We start from the raw sequence: 15,392 nt of genomic DNA, 5'->3' as shown, positions 1-15,392 counted from the left end.
AATTTTGTACTTAGAAAGTTGGTTCAACTACCAAAATTCATTAAAAAATTAGTAGTTAAAATAGGTGGTTGTCATTTAAGAAAAAAAAGTTATATTGCGCATGCGCTAGTCTAATTAAGTTAAAAAAATTCATAGACCATCAAAAAGTGTATTTTTATGTCATAACAACCAAATAGAAAACAGAATTCAAATTGCATTGCCCTACTCAAAGATATTGAGTGCTCTCATAATTAGGGATTACACACTGTATAGAATTAACAATATTATTATAGATCATGACTAAATAAATTTATTTAGATATAAATATTATTCTATATATGTTTAGAAGGTACTTAACTTCAAAGTATTTTGATAGCATTAATAGGTTGGTTAACATCAGTATCCGGTCAGTGGCAGATCCAGGGCTAACTTTTTTTTTTGAGAGGGGGAAATGCCCCTTTTGAAACTCCACTGGATCCAGTTGTTGCTTATTAGTTATTAACAAAACCCTATTTTGAAGGGAGGCAATAGTGTTTATTGTTACTAACTACTGTAGCTACTCTAATAGAAAACTACTGACCTCCATTCGCTGGCATTGAAAATAACATTAGACAGTTGTTGTACTGACTAAATATCATATATGTCTGCTACATAATATAATGAATTTATTATTTATCAATTAGAGTAGGCACCATTGGCTCAATTGTATCTGAAATGTCTTATAAATTATGCAAATCTTAGTTTTAATATGGCTGCCATTAATTGCAAATGCATTATCAATGCTTGAAGATTTGCTTTAAACCATGAATTAAGATATAGGTACTATACTAAAGGGGACCTTTAATCTATGTATAAATGAGTGAATGACAATATAATATAAAACATACATAAGTTATAACATTATTTAAATAATATTAACAATTTGTATGAAAATTAAATACAGAATTATTTACATCTTTATCGATTAAAAAAAAATCACGAGCTTGTATTTTTTTTTTTTATTATTATTAAATTTAAATAGTAGGTACTCTTCATGTTATATGGAAGTTAATAAAACCAAATTCTTAAATGTATACAATAGAAAACATTCTGATTATTTTCTGAATAAGTAATCTCTTACATTTTTATCAATGGAAAAATCATATACAAAATAACAAGGAAGCCAACACAAATGAAGGTAATTTAAACATATTAACTAAAATAATATATATATTTAAATGTATGAACTAATAGGTCTCTAAACTAATATGTTCCGTATAATAAAAAAAAAAATTAAATTAAATTAAGTTTAAAAATAAAATATTTTGCATCTCAATTAGTTTACAAATTATAATACATAACAATATAAAATAAAATGAATGAATCATCTAATTTACAAACATTAAAAATTACATCAGTAACAGAACTTATTGATATTATTAATTATTTACATATTATTATCAAAAAAACATACTAAAGTAAACTTAGGTTATTAGCCATATTTCAATCATCAAATATTTCAATCACGTCAATGGGCTCTGGTTTAATTTCAGATGCAGATAATAATCTAGTTCCTAGTTTATCTTGTCGAATTTTTTGTACTTTTTTCTTTACTGCCATAGCACCTATTTACAAATAATAAAATATATAATTAAAATTTGAGTTTAAACAAATATACTTTATTTTATTATAATACTTTAAACTATAGTAAAATAATTGATTTAAAATCTAATTTGTTGAATAATCTAAAACCAATCATGGAATATGTATACTTAACTAAATAAATATAATATAAATTTAATTACATTTAGTAGTTTGGTACAACACTAATAAGTTCTCTTTTGATTTCTGTTTATTTTGATTCCTTTTGCTACTGTTATTTGCAGCCATTAGTCTAAAAAAGTCAATAATTATATGCTTTTATAATAAACAGAAATATAATACACTAGTATAGTAGTATATGGTAAAACTATATACATAATAATCACAGTTTTATATTATTATTTATTAGTATTAATGTATTGTTATATTATAATAAATAAGATCATAAAAATTATAGTTCTTACGAGCTTTTAGGGGATTCAAATAGCCTAAATATACCATTTCCACTAGTTGTTGACATGTTCAATGGCTGTAACAAATAAATTAAATTTAAATAAAAATATATTTATGCATACATATATTATTAGATAGGGATACTATCTGATTAAACATACACTGTCTCTTAGTTCAATAAAGTAAAATATTAGAAGACTGATCAACATGATTGATAGTGGTAGCCGATTATCATTATTCATTGTTAGCACTTCGACCGAGGATAGTACAACAAATGGCACCAAGAACAAGTAAATTGATATCCTGTTTAAAAGTAACAAATAATTAATAAGTAAAAGGAAAATCCTATAAAATGTTGATTCTTTTCCGCTTACCAAATAACACAATGTACAACAAACTGTCCAAAGCTTAATATTTTGATCAACATACTATTTGTTTTGTTATGACAAACTTTCAAAAGTCTAGCAGCTTCTAATGTTCCAAGCGATAAATTAGACAGCCCAAGGAATACAAAACCTGCTTCTGTACAGCTGTACAATTTTAAATACTAGTAGTATTAGATCACTTTGATTAAGGCCTAAAAACCAATGTTAAAGTTCCTCAGAGTATAATATTACTAAGGCACTATAGAATTAGTAATTTCAATTACCCAAAACAGTATGTAGAAGCAAAGAAACTAAGTACAGCACCTTTCTTTAATGTGCTTAATAATGGTCGCTCTTCTAAATTGTTTGCAAATGATGTGTAAACGCTGTGTAATAAACATGAATAGAGTATGATAAACTTAAAATTTCTTGATGGATCCACAGATTCTGTAGTTGCACAACGATCCATCATATGGCGAAATGAATCCAGTAACCAGTACATTAAGGATGAATCTGATGATGTAGAAGGTTTAAATGTCGAAAAACATATTGGGACACTAATGAAACAAAATACTCCACTAGTCAATGAGTGAAATAAAATATTTACTTCCGGTAACTTGAATTTGTGTGATGAATACATTGAAATAAATTTCTAAAACAAAAAAAATAAGTATTATGTAATATGAATTTATATTTTATATTTCATGTTAAATATAAACTGATTAATGTACCTCAAAAAATCTGGCAATTCTTTTGAAAAGAACTAACCACAAGATAAACATAATTACTATCCCAATAATAATACCATTTTCTTTTAAAAACAATGCAAACATGATTCAATTTTTAATTTATTAACTGTATTTTTTTAAAACAGTTGCTCTGTAGAAAATACTTAAATTCAATTTTATAAAATTGAGTAACCACAAATCAAAATTAGAAAAAGAAAATTGTATATTTCAAATACAGTTATTAGTTAATGAATACAATTAATATTTTCAACGGCCAACACACGAGTTAACATGTAGAAATCAAAATAACGAATAACGATAACTGAGTAACTCAATCATAAAAAAAAATGTATGCATGATTTTTAATAATATTTTTTCAATTTATTTCAATTTTAAACTAGAAAATATCTTATAGACTATAGTCCGTATTCTGTAATCTATTTATTATCCTGATAAATGATAAATATATTTTCATGGATTAGAATAAGACCATAGATAAAAGATTAAGACCTAAAAGATTAAGATTGAATAAGACCCGGTATTAAAATTTACTTTAAACTGTTTTTAATAGAACAAGTTACTTAAAATTGAATTCTATTGAAAATATATTATAAGAAAATTATAAACTATTTTACATTAAAAATTGGAATTTTGAACGGTTAAATGTTTATTGATGATAAATATTATTGCTTATTGGGTTACCCAAAAATATACCTTTAATCGTGGTTGTGGTGTATGGTAATATATGCTAATATCATGGAACAATATTTTTTTAAGGTTATTAATGATGTATTGGTACTCCTGGTTATATTGCACTATCATCGTCAAACAAAAATTGAAAAATCATAATTATGATTTTGGATTTCCTGAGTCACCCGATCGCGAACCCGGAACCTTTGAAAATCTGGTACTTTGATGCTTAGATAGTGTCTTTTGTTCTTCAACATAATTTAAGTTTTGAGTTATTTTCACATTTTAAAGACCGAAGGTAAGTTAAACTCGTATATTTTGATGTCATTGGTATTAACTTGTCAATTTTATTTTTAAGTACAAAGTTATATATTTATTTTAACTGTGTTTAAACATTAGATCAACTGATTAATTTAGATTGTCAGAAGATGTTTAATATAGGTTGTTGGAACCTTGTAACTATACTGTTCCAAGTAAGAAGGGAACGGTCATTGTGAAAAACTATTAAAAGTTTGCGCATCTCACTGGCAATAATGGTTGATTATTACCTTAGAATGATGCGCATGACAGTCGGCAGTGACTAATCATTCATATAATGGGACCAACTGTGTTCCAGAGCTCAGTGTGCGTGTTTGAAAGTGTTCCTTTCTTATTTGGAACAGAGTTTAGAACTGAAGTAAATGCTTATATTTTTTCTTGTGGTTTGAAATGATTATTTCGATAGATAACTTTGTATAAAGCATTAAAGCGGCATCTCTTATTCATTACTACTGAACTACTTACTTATTTTTAAAACTTTTTACTATAGGTAGTAATAATATATTAACACATTATGTTAATGTAGAATTTAGACGTCTTAACCATTTTCAATTTAAGATCATATACCATTTATTCTGAATACTTATAGGTACTTTTCTGGTTATTGTGGCCATTGTGACTTCCAATTATCAACCATATTATAACATAATATAGACTCGGTGGAATCACTCGCTTACTGTACTCGCGTGAACAAATTAAATCAAAAACAACCCTTGATTTTCCATGATGCAAGACCATCTTGGGTAGGTCTCAGAGTAACCTAACTTAATCTAACCTTACCTCGAGACCCTCCCTAGATGGATTTACATATTAAGTCAAGGATGTTTTCTATTTAAATCGACCGAGCAATCACAGTGAATGAATGACCACCAGGTCTATATGTGCTATTTTGTTTTTACTCCCAAGACGCCTGGTAATTTTACATAGAAAATTGAAAGATGTTTTTGATTTAAATTGACCATATGAGCGAGTGACTCCACCGATGCCATACCTACTGTGGTTGGTAATAACAATAACTGAAAAGTATCCTTAATTAAAATGGGTAGTCCGAAAAGTATATAGTTCACAATATTGCCAATGTCTTTCCCTATACATAGGGACAACTTTAAATAATTTAAAATTTAGTATTTTTATTAGTTCTGTAAATTGTATTTTAAACACATTTTAAAATAGGAAATATGGAAGTTGACGAAGAAGATGTTGAAGCTCCGTCATCAAGCACCAGTAGTCGTGGGGAAAAGAAAAGATTTGAAGTAAAGAAATGGAATGCTGTTGCTTTATGGGCTTGGGACATTGTTGTGGACAATTGTGCCATTTGTCGTAATCACATCATGGACTTATGCATTGAATGTCAAGCCAATCAAGCATCAGCGACTAGTGAAGAATGTACAGTTGCGTGGGGCGTGTGTAATCATGCTTTTCATTTTCACTGCATATCTCGTTGGTTAAAAACTCGCCAAGTATGTCCTCTAGATAATAGAGAGTGGGAATTCCAGAAGTACGGTCATTAATAGAAATACATTTTATGTTTTAACCTACATTTTTTCATTTCTTGTTTGGAAAATAAAAATTTTTAAAGAAAAAAATTAGATTCTCAATCAAAACCACTTTCCTCAATTTCATTTTTATTTTTTTTCATATCAAACTATTTTATAAGAGATTATCCTTTAAAATGTTAAATTAATTACATTATACAATAAAAGCGCCTGTCTACTATGAAAATAACTGATAAATACTGTTTTGTTTGTTTTATTTTTTTCTCATTGCCCAAATGACTAATGAGTTATTTATTATATAGTATTAAGATTAAATTACTATAGTGTTTAAACAATATGGTATTATGATTTATGATTTGACACATACATCATACTTGTATACCAAGGCATACAAATCACATCTGGCTATTTAAACACCATAACTAAATATGTTGTGAATATGTAGTAAACATTTATTGAATCAGTTATTATGTTAACATCGTATAAAACTATAAAATGTACCATGAACTATTGGACTAAAATATCTTAGTCTGTGCTAGGTACCTACCAGTAAAGTATAATAGGTACCTATTTGTAAATGTGTATATTTAAGTATTATGTATTTATTTATTTTAATGTGTGCATACATTTATACATGTATTCACAATTTATATTATAGAATACCTATAATATGTTGTTCTGTGGTGTTACACAGTCATACAGATCACAATGGTTGTACACTCGTACTGACTACTGAGGGATGCTTATGATAACAACATACACCAAATATATTTTTTTTTTGTAGGAAGATAAATTAATTAATTAATTCCCCCCCCCCTCGCCCACATCCACAAATATGGCCAAATTACTCCACTGGAGTTTTCTTAATAATTGTTGAAAAAATTAGGGTAAAACAGGAATTTTGGCAAAACTCAATTTTACAAAATCAATTTTTTTGTTTGGTTATAACTTATAATTTAAAAGTGTTTGTTATACTTGGTATAATGTTCAAACATTTTCTATTTGATTTGTAGGCATTTGAAATTTTGGATTTTTTTTATCTATTTAATATATCAATAAAAAACTTGAACATTTTATACAAGGTTCATCATTAATTTTTATTATAGCTATTTAAAATTATTAAAGATACTTCGGCACAATTTATTTTTTATAGATGTTTGATGTTCAAATTTTAATAAAATAATAATTTAAACAAAAAAAAAACAATTTTAGTTAATTTACCATAATTCAAAAATATTTTTCTTGGTAAATTGAATTTTTTTTGTATATTATTATAATTTATATACACAATATCAATTTCAAAATATTTAAATAAATTTTATGGTATTGGTTATTGCCTATTTTATATCAGTATATCACGGACCTATTCACACAATCACACCGTTATACATCAACGGTAATTCGCCGTTGACTCAAAGGTTATAACAATAATAATAATAATAATATAGTAAATGTAATTTTTTCAGCAAAAATAACATAGATACTATATATTTTATTTTGAATGCATTGATTTATTCTATTTCTATATATCTGTTGACAAGTCTTGGGCTCGTTTGTCTCATAGATGGCGATCACCTATGGCCGATCCTATAAAACCACGACTGGGCACAGTGTACGAAAGTGTTAGCTTTTATACCGTTTTGCGTGTGGTAAATTATATTTAATAATTTATTTATTCAACGGTGCGGAGAGAAACTGCTGTCCGACAAAGGGTCGATGCAAGGTCTATTTATTGATTCTCTAAGCATGATCCTCCCTTTTTTCTTCAATAATGCAGTTATTCAAAATCTGATATTTCAAATTTTTAAATATAAATTAGACCATATTTAAAATTCTTGAGATTTTTGTACCACTTAAGGAGTGTCTTGTGAAGATGCAAACTTCTGTTTTTCAAATGACAACCACTCTCCTATTCATCTATAGGTTATACAGTAAGTATATAGTTTTTTTTGAAATTTTTCATGTACCTATCAAAATCAAATTTTGTACAAACTAAGTATGAGTAGTTTTTGAGTTATTTGTTTTAGTTTGTGTTCTAAGGATAAAATCCAAGGGGTTAGGATATAGACATAATATAGTGATTTAAAAACACGACGAACACTGTGTATCAGCTTTAGTTTAATCAAAAAAATTAATTACATTTTATAAAAATGGCCCAAGTATAATAAAATAAATACTATAGAGTTCCAATTTTACGTTTATATTTATGTAAAAGCATTTTATCTTTAATGGAAACATTTTAATATCTAAGGAACTTCTCATTCAAATTTTGAATTAAGGACATCAACATTTTCAAAAAAAATTATCCACTAAATAATTTACAATAAAAAGGGGGGGGGGGGGTTCTCATTTGAAACACAGAAGTTTGTTAAGTTGTATCTCTACAGAATACTCGTCAAGTAGTACAATAAAAAATCATTAATATGAAAATATGGTATTTGAGTATATTTAAAAAATTCCGAATATCAGAATTAGAATAAATTCATCATTAAAGAAAAAAATGTGGGTGAGCACGCTTGGTGAATCACTCTATATATTTATAATATGTATTGTTAATATTAATGGTTACTGGTTTCCGGTTTGATAATAATTTATAATTATAAAAAATAATATTATGTGTGTACACTCGACTCTCCCTCCAACTCATGTCTCGTGCATAGATTGGCCATAGACACCGAACCGTGGTCATAGAGCGTTTAACCCGTTAACCGCAATCGTTTTACCATGATTCCGCGACGTGCCAGAATTATTATCATCTCTGGCAGCCCTGGCGTCTGGCATAAATATGAAATATTAATTAATATTTAGTCCGACAGTCGGCACCCGTGGCCGTATCGGCATTCGGCCGCATCCGACCGTTCGGCAGTTCGGGCACAGAATAGAGAAATGGTTAGGGTGTCGGTATTTAGTATTCGCTATTCGTTCAGTTATCAATAACGAGCCGAACACGGCGGTTTGTGTTCCGAGTTACTGCGCCAAGATACTGATAGTGGAAGGTGTTGTGACTAATATTCTGCTCATCTGCCGGGTTTTTAAAAGCGCATAACTAAAATACCGGTTCACACAGACCTTTTTATATATAGATAAATAACACGCACACGGTGTGGACTTCGGTACTGCTTCCTCCCTCGAAGTTTGAATTTTCCATTTTTATTTTCAACAAAATTAGTCTCTTTGCGCGATTATGGGTCTGTTAACAGAAGGGCAACCACTCTCCTGGGATGAGACGAAACAGTTGGCTGATCACGTCAGACAGCACGGTATCGATCAGTTTCTGAACTTGTACCATCAACTTTTGGACCGCAAAGGCGATGTCCTGAAATGGGGTGACGAGGTAATTATTAACAGTGATGGTGGTTTAAATTCGTGCAGTTTACCTACCTACTCGTTTTAACATCACAACTGGGACTCATGTCTTCGTTCATCCTTTCTAGGTCGAATACATAATTGTCAAATTTGACCACATCAATAAAACTGCAAAAGTCAGACTGTGCGCACAAGATATTTTAGCTCAACTCAATGAAAAAGAAGCAAACGACCCACAGTAAGTTTAATTATTAAACAAATTGAAGAATTACAATAAGAAAATTTTAAAAATTAGTTGTATTGTTGAATTAGGTAGAGTTAGTTATTAAAATAAAACATTTTAAAGTTTAAACTAAGTTTAAATTATTTACTTGAAAATTTAAATAATTTTATACTTATCTACCTGAGAGCAAAGAATAAATTACTACATTTCTTTTAAATAACTTTATTATTATTTATAGTAATTAATTTGATTGTAGATAGTACCAGCTTAGATAAAATAAAACTAAATAATGTTTAAACGCATATAATTATGTATACCTACTATAGATACCAATTCATACCCTGTGGCCTGGGGAAAATAAATATAAGGAAAATTAACTTATATGATTAATAATTGTGAAGTCGTTGAAATGTTGTATACTTGTAGTAGTTAGCCTTGTTCGGTTTGTTGTGTAAGAAACTATAAAAACTGTATCTACATTTTTTTTAATATTTGTTTTTATTCATCTATATATTTGAGTATAATTAATTTGTTTTCCAATTGGTTTAAACTATCATAACCGATAATATTTGATTATATATTTTAATTCAGATCATTTAAAACAGCTCTTAAGTCAAATATTTAGTTCTATTGTTGATTATTATTATTTAATAGGTGTAAAATAACTTTTTCTTGCTAAACTTGATTATTAGTGCTAAGTTAAATAATTTGAAAAGTAAATCATTATTTGTAGGCAGATATTATTTGAAATGTCTATTCTTAACTAAATAGTAAATACTTAGGCCTTAACCTATATTACGCATCATATTCACAAGTTTAGATAATTATTAAATGTAGTTTTTACAAAACTACTTAATATTATGTTTGTATTGATATTATCTAACTTAGGTATGGTAGGTACATTGTACAGATAATGATTATTTTATGGTAGATATATAATATATTAACAAAAATATCTGTGTTTTTTCATAACTAAAAGTTTTATTACTATAAATAATTGTTTGTAGCATAAAAATTATCCTTTGCAATAAACTAGCTATTTTTAATAAATAAAAACAATTAAATAAATGATTTCCAAAAAAATATTATTAAAATATTGGTTTCTCAACTTATAAAATAAATAATTAATTTGTTAATATGGTTATCTTGAAAGCTAACAAGTCAATAATTACACAAAAGTTAAAATTAGTTATATCAATAATATTTTTAACTATGTACTATTTTATCACTTGTGTATTTATAGCTAGGTATATGTTATTAACTATCAATATTATTAATTAAGTCTACTAATTTGCTGTTAATGTGGGTGATATTAAAAAATATCTATATCTACTTGAGTATGAAGTATGCGTAAAATGTTTATGTTTTAATTTTATAATTATTTTAAATGTAAAATAAGAAAGAAACTCTATCATTGATCTTATGATTTTAGTGTATAATAGAACTAATGGTGTTATTTGGATAGGGCTATGGTGATATAATTTAAACATTGATAAATAATAATAATTTGTTTGAATATAATTTTTCTGATAATATGCTCTCCAATCTCCATCAAAGTTAACTTGTAAAATATGTTTTTTAAAGACCATCTCTGTTATGCATATGTTTTTGCAAATATTTCCAGGCATACAATGTACGATCCAGCTAAAAAAAAGTTTTTGGAAAAGCACACAAAACGAATATTCCAAACAAAATATACTTTAAGATAAAATTACATACCTACTATATATTTCTAAAAACACTAAATTACTTGATTATAGATGAGACAACCAATCAACCAAATAATAGCTTATTTTATAATATTATTGTGTTATTTTAAAATCTAAATACCATATTGTTGCTCAGGTTTTGCTATTGCAAATGTATTAATTGGTGAACTAGATCGTAACCCAGAAATATTATTTGGTTTTATGTAAAGGATTAGTGGGTACCTATTAGTTACCACTTACAACTTCTGAAAATTCTTCTTTAAAAATATTTATAAAAATAGTGTAGTTTTTTAAAAATTATTTTAAATATGCACTGATAACAAGTATAATATGCGTTTAACATACTTTTATATTATAAAACATATTTAATGTAACCGTAAGAACAAAATTAAGAAATTTAAAGTATGATTAATTTTAATTCAGAAAAATTGTATATTCTAATAAATTAGTAGGTAATCTAAAAGAATTTCTTAATTATTTTATAAATTATAATTCTTTAATTTGTAAATGATTATAATCTTATAGAAATCATCTAATATTATCATCTCTGTAAGTAATTATATATTTTAACATATTTAGTACCTACACAGACACGCAGCTTAAGATTAAGGTTAGATATATTTAGGTATGACTAGTACCTATATAGGCCTTATACTTGATGCATTATAATTGTTATATTTTTTTAAATATTTAAAAATGTGCTTGCTTAGTATACCTACAATTAAGTATATTTACTTTTTAATGATTAGGTTAGATATATTTAGGTATGAAGAGTACAAGTGCCTATTCAGGCTATATACAATTTTTTTTTATAAGTATTATATTGAACTAGACAATCCATGTTGGGTAATATATAACTTTAATGTTATAATATGTTGTATAATATTATATTTAGTCATAGGCACAAATAGGGGGGGGGGCTTTATGGGCTAAGCCCCCCAAAAATGCCCATTGCCCTCCCAAACATTTCCTACATTTTGTTTTAAGCTTATTCAATATAATCAAAGTAAGGCCCTATTAGCCCCCCCAAATCTCAAACGTTATTTGCGCCTATGTATCTAGTCCTAGTTTAACTATTTAAATATAACTAAATTATTTAATTTCAATGAGTAAAATTATTTGAATTACATATTTAAAAATATTTACTTCATAGAACACATGTGTATTATATTAGGTTCACGAGGGATCAAATTTAAATTTTTCATTTCCAATAAATTTGATGTCTTATTTGCATTATTTTTGAATAATTGTTAAAATGTGTATATTAAATAATAATTCTATTTTGTATTCTAGAATCTGAAATGTTTTATTTTGTTTTGTTATTGGTAAACCTTATTTGAAATGTATTCCATTTAACTGAATTGAATAATAACTTCTTAATAGTTAATACATAGATGAAACTATATCGGACTACTTTTCAGGCATTAAGCATTTTGTGTTTTATATGAATTTTAAGTTGGTTGTACAATTGAATAATCCCTGTTTCCAGTCTCTGGATTCCTGGAGCGAGGTCTACATTTTTTGTACCTACCTAAGATTGAAAGTATTTAAAATTAGTTATCTTTCAAAAACCAAGGAGAGACACTAAAATAACATTTTCGCAGTATTTCTACGTCGCCCACGTGCTATTTCACGCTCCATCTTTAAATGATAATGAATAATGTTCATTGATAGGTGATCGGTAGGTATGTACTATGTAACGAACATCCCTTTAATCGCACAATTACTTATTACGCAACCACTGAACAGTCAGTTGATATATTTATTCATACGGACGTCATATTAAAAGCTGTAATGCACTCGTACTTTGTATTTATGTTTTATCTTTCTGCTGTAGGTAGGTAGGTTTATTGAGCCTTTTTGTTATTGAATCAAATTAGCACCGTAGAATGGTGGGCAGTTAAATGTGCGGGTAATGCTGCACAATGTACTGCTAGATCGTACTTAATTTAATCTAATCTAGATTTATTTAATTAAACAAATTAGAAAACGCAGACTCCTCTAACCTTATATCTATCAAATAATTGATCTATATCACGAATTATTACATCTACATTAAACTTACAGATTTATGACTGTAATGACTAATGGCTTGAAATTTGTTGTGAATGAAATAAAATATTCAGGGAAATAATCACGTTTAGGTGTCTCAACTACTGTAGTACCTGTGTTATGTATATTTATAGAAAATTATGCCACATTACTGATACCTAATTAGTAACTGAGAAGTATGATTGTTAAAATAGTAACAATTGACCTTAAATTTTAACAATGATTTATGATTGTTATTACTTAATTTAATTTTCATACAAAAATCAGTTTTTCAAATTATCGATAGGTATTATGTAGTATGGCTTCTTAAACTTGGGGCATCACCATTCTGCACCTCAATATTATACTTGTTGATTTAAAATTTAAATATTTAATAAATAATTAATAAACCACGTGATGTGTGGTGGCATTAAGAATAGCTATTCCTACGACCTATACGTGAATAAATGTATTTTTAAGACGCCTAACTAAAATGTATGTACGCTTGAATATTATACTTCATGTACTTACTGTAGGTTATGTACATGTGGAGTACAAATAATACAATAGGTACTAAAATGTTCAAAACCTGATACTAAATAAAGTCACTACCGAAAAGAGAATATCATATTATTAAGTACTTGTTGAAATTTAAAAGTAATTTCTCTTACATTTTTTTGCATAGTTTTAACGATATTCTACATTCTCAGTTTTACGACAGCACCTGTATAGCAGTAAATTTCAACGCATAAAACAATTCATTATTTTGAAATATAATATTTAAATATAAAAAATAGTAACAACGAAAATTATATAATATTTGTGCATTTAGTTTAAAAAGTGTAATATTAATATTATGTTGTGTACCTATAGGTACTATTATGTTATTAATTTTTAATTTTTACTGTTTTTTTAAGCCTGTTCTGCGTGGTAATATGTGAACTGTATTTTTATTGTAATTATTATTAAATTATAATAGATTTTAATTTTTAACTTAAAATAAAATAAAAATATGTATAAAGTAGAATTTTGTCATTAGGTACTATATATTGATTATACGAGATTCGTTTTGATTAGACAATAATAATTTTACGATTTTTTTTATCAACAGTTTGTCGGGTTATAAATTATATTTTCATTCATAGAATTGTTCAATGTACGAATATTAAAAAATAAATTAAATTTTGTTGTGTAATTGATTTATTATAATTTTATTAGGTGATGTCACTTTTATGTTTTTCTTAGACAGAGGTTTCAATTGTATGTATTAAATTTAAAATTAGGTTTATTCTATAAATATAATATTAATATATCATATTGAAATCGTTAGTACCTATTTGATCTTAACGTGATAATAATATCTTTGAATTTGTTTTAAATTTTTATAATTTTTATTTTGACGACTTCACAAAAACAACTAGTTAAACTTAGGTTGTTACGCATAAATGAGTAATTGTGTAATAAAAATCTCATTTAAAATTATAATCATGCTTACGCATTTAAAGATTAAAATTTTAAAGGACTACTTCAAGATGTTTGTATACTTATAAGTATTTGAATATTTATCTTTATTTCTATAACATCATTCAAATTGAAATACAGTATGTCAGTATATAATGTATGATTCGTTGTAAATTGACCGATGAATTATTAGTCGAGGTAAAACATATATGTCTAGACGTTAGATGATATAAATATATAAATGGTCTTAAGATCTTAAGTTGTTCACGAAATATATTTATATACACGCGTATTTGTACATTATGTAAAGGTAACTCGTTTTCCTACAATATAATAATAATATTATATTTTAGATTCTGAGTGGAACGATGAATGTATTGATTTTACAATGTATGTGGTTTTTTTTTTATTTTTGTGACTGTCATCACCTTTTAGGACAGTAAAAGTGCTTGGATTTTCTTCAACAGTACCTTTTCTGATAGGAAAGTGAATCTAGTTGGTACTTTGGGGGGTCAAAAGCGCCGTGAAAAACAAAAGAAAAATTAAGGAAAAACGGGAATTTTTACGCAAAATCTGTTTTCGAGAAAATTGATTTTGGTTTTTGGTGTAACTGTAAAACGAATGACTGTAGACACATGAAATTTTCACTGGTTGTTTATATTTCCATTTTCTATACATGATAAATTTTTCAAAATATTTTGATTTGTTTTGAGCTGTTTACGGACAATTCCAGTTTCCAATTTAATTAGTTTTTTTTTCTATGAATGTCAATAAAACTTTATTTGTTGAGTAAAAATACTTGAAAATTTAATACAAGGCTCCTACTATATTACTACAATGACATTTGAAAAATATTAAAAATCCTTAGTCACAGTTTTTTTTTATTAGCATTTAAAGTTTAAAAATTGACAAAATATGGAAAAATCACGAAAATTACCTAATTATTTTGAGTTTATAATTCGTAAAAATTTTTCTTTTTAGAACTAAGATTTTAAAATGTAATAAAAGATTCCTTATAGGATAATCTACCTTTATCAAAAAAAAAATGTCTA

At 26.8% G+C, this 15,392-nt stretch overlaps 3 protein-coding genes across 5 annotated transcripts in view; 2 read left to right on the top strand and 1 right to left on the bottom strand.

The window, feature by feature from the left end:
* Positions 1–967: 967 nt before the first annotated feature.
* Positions 968–3,500, bottom strand: LOC100568808. 2 transcript variants are annotated; one of them, XM_029487297.1, is made up of 8 exons: positions 3,110–3,150; positions 2,986–3,030; positions 2,663–2,891; positions 2,388–2,543; positions 2,175–2,316; positions 2,025–2,089; positions 1,764–1,852; positions 968–1,583 (listed from the first exon to the last, which is right to left on the bottom strand). In XM_029487297.1, the coding sequence occupies exons 3-8, from the start codon at positions 2,878–2,880 to the stop codon at positions 1,462–1,464; spliced, it is 792 nt and encodes a 263-aa protein (XP_029343157.1). In that variant the 5' UTR covers positions 2,881–2,891; positions 2,986–3,030; positions 3,110–3,150; the 3' UTR covers positions 968–1,461. The 2 variants fall into 2 exon arrangements, with proteins under 2 accessions (XP_029343157.1, XP_003247020.3); XM_003246972.4 differs by having other exon boundaries at positions 2,663–3,030; positions 3,110–3,500.
* Positions 3,501–3,936: 436 nt separating this feature from the next.
* Positions 3,937–5,847, top strand: LOC100162035 (RING-box protein 1A-like). 2 transcript variants are annotated; one of them, XM_008188521.3, is made up of 3 exons: positions 3,937–4,094; positions 4,225–4,472; positions 5,288–5,840. In XM_008188521.3, the coding sequence occupies exon 3, from the start codon at positions 5,293–5,295 to the stop codon at positions 5,623–5,625; it is 333 nt and encodes a 110-aa protein (XP_008186743.1). In that variant the 5' UTR covers positions 3,937–4,094; positions 4,225–4,472; positions 5,288–5,292; the 3' UTR covers positions 5,626–5,840. The 2 variants fall into 2 exon arrangements, with proteins under 2 accessions (XP_008186743.1, NP_001233108.1); NM_001246179.2 differs by lacking the exon at positions 4,225–4,472 and having other exon boundaries at positions 3,954–4,094; positions 5,288–5,847.
* A 2,560-nt stretch (positions 5,848–8,407) lies between these two features.
* Positions 8,408–15,392, top strand: part of LOC100160633 (glutamate--cysteine ligase catalytic subunit) — a 17,258-nt gene continuing 10,273 nt past the window's right edge. The window contains exons 1-2 of the mRNA XM_001946972.5: positions 8,408–8,944; positions 9,045–9,154. Of these exons, the coding sequence (XP_001947007.1) occupies positions 8,795–8,944; positions 9,045–9,154 (260 nt within the window). The 5' untranslated portion in view covers positions 8,408–8,794. The remainder of the gene's footprint in view (positions 8,945–9,044; positions 9,155–15,392) is intronic.

Source organism: Acyrthosiphon pisum, chromosome A1 (assembly GCF_005508785.2).
Source record: "Acyrthosiphon pisum isolate AL4f chromosome A1, pea_aphid_22Mar2018_4r6ur, whole genome shotgun sequence".
NCBI classification, from domain to species: domain Eukaryota; kingdom Metazoa; phylum Arthropoda; class Insecta; order Hemiptera; family Aphididae; genus Acyrthosiphon; species Acyrthosiphon pisum.
The sequence above is the reverse complement of the archived record's forward strand: the minus strand, read 5'-3'. Positions and strand labels throughout refer to the sequence as shown.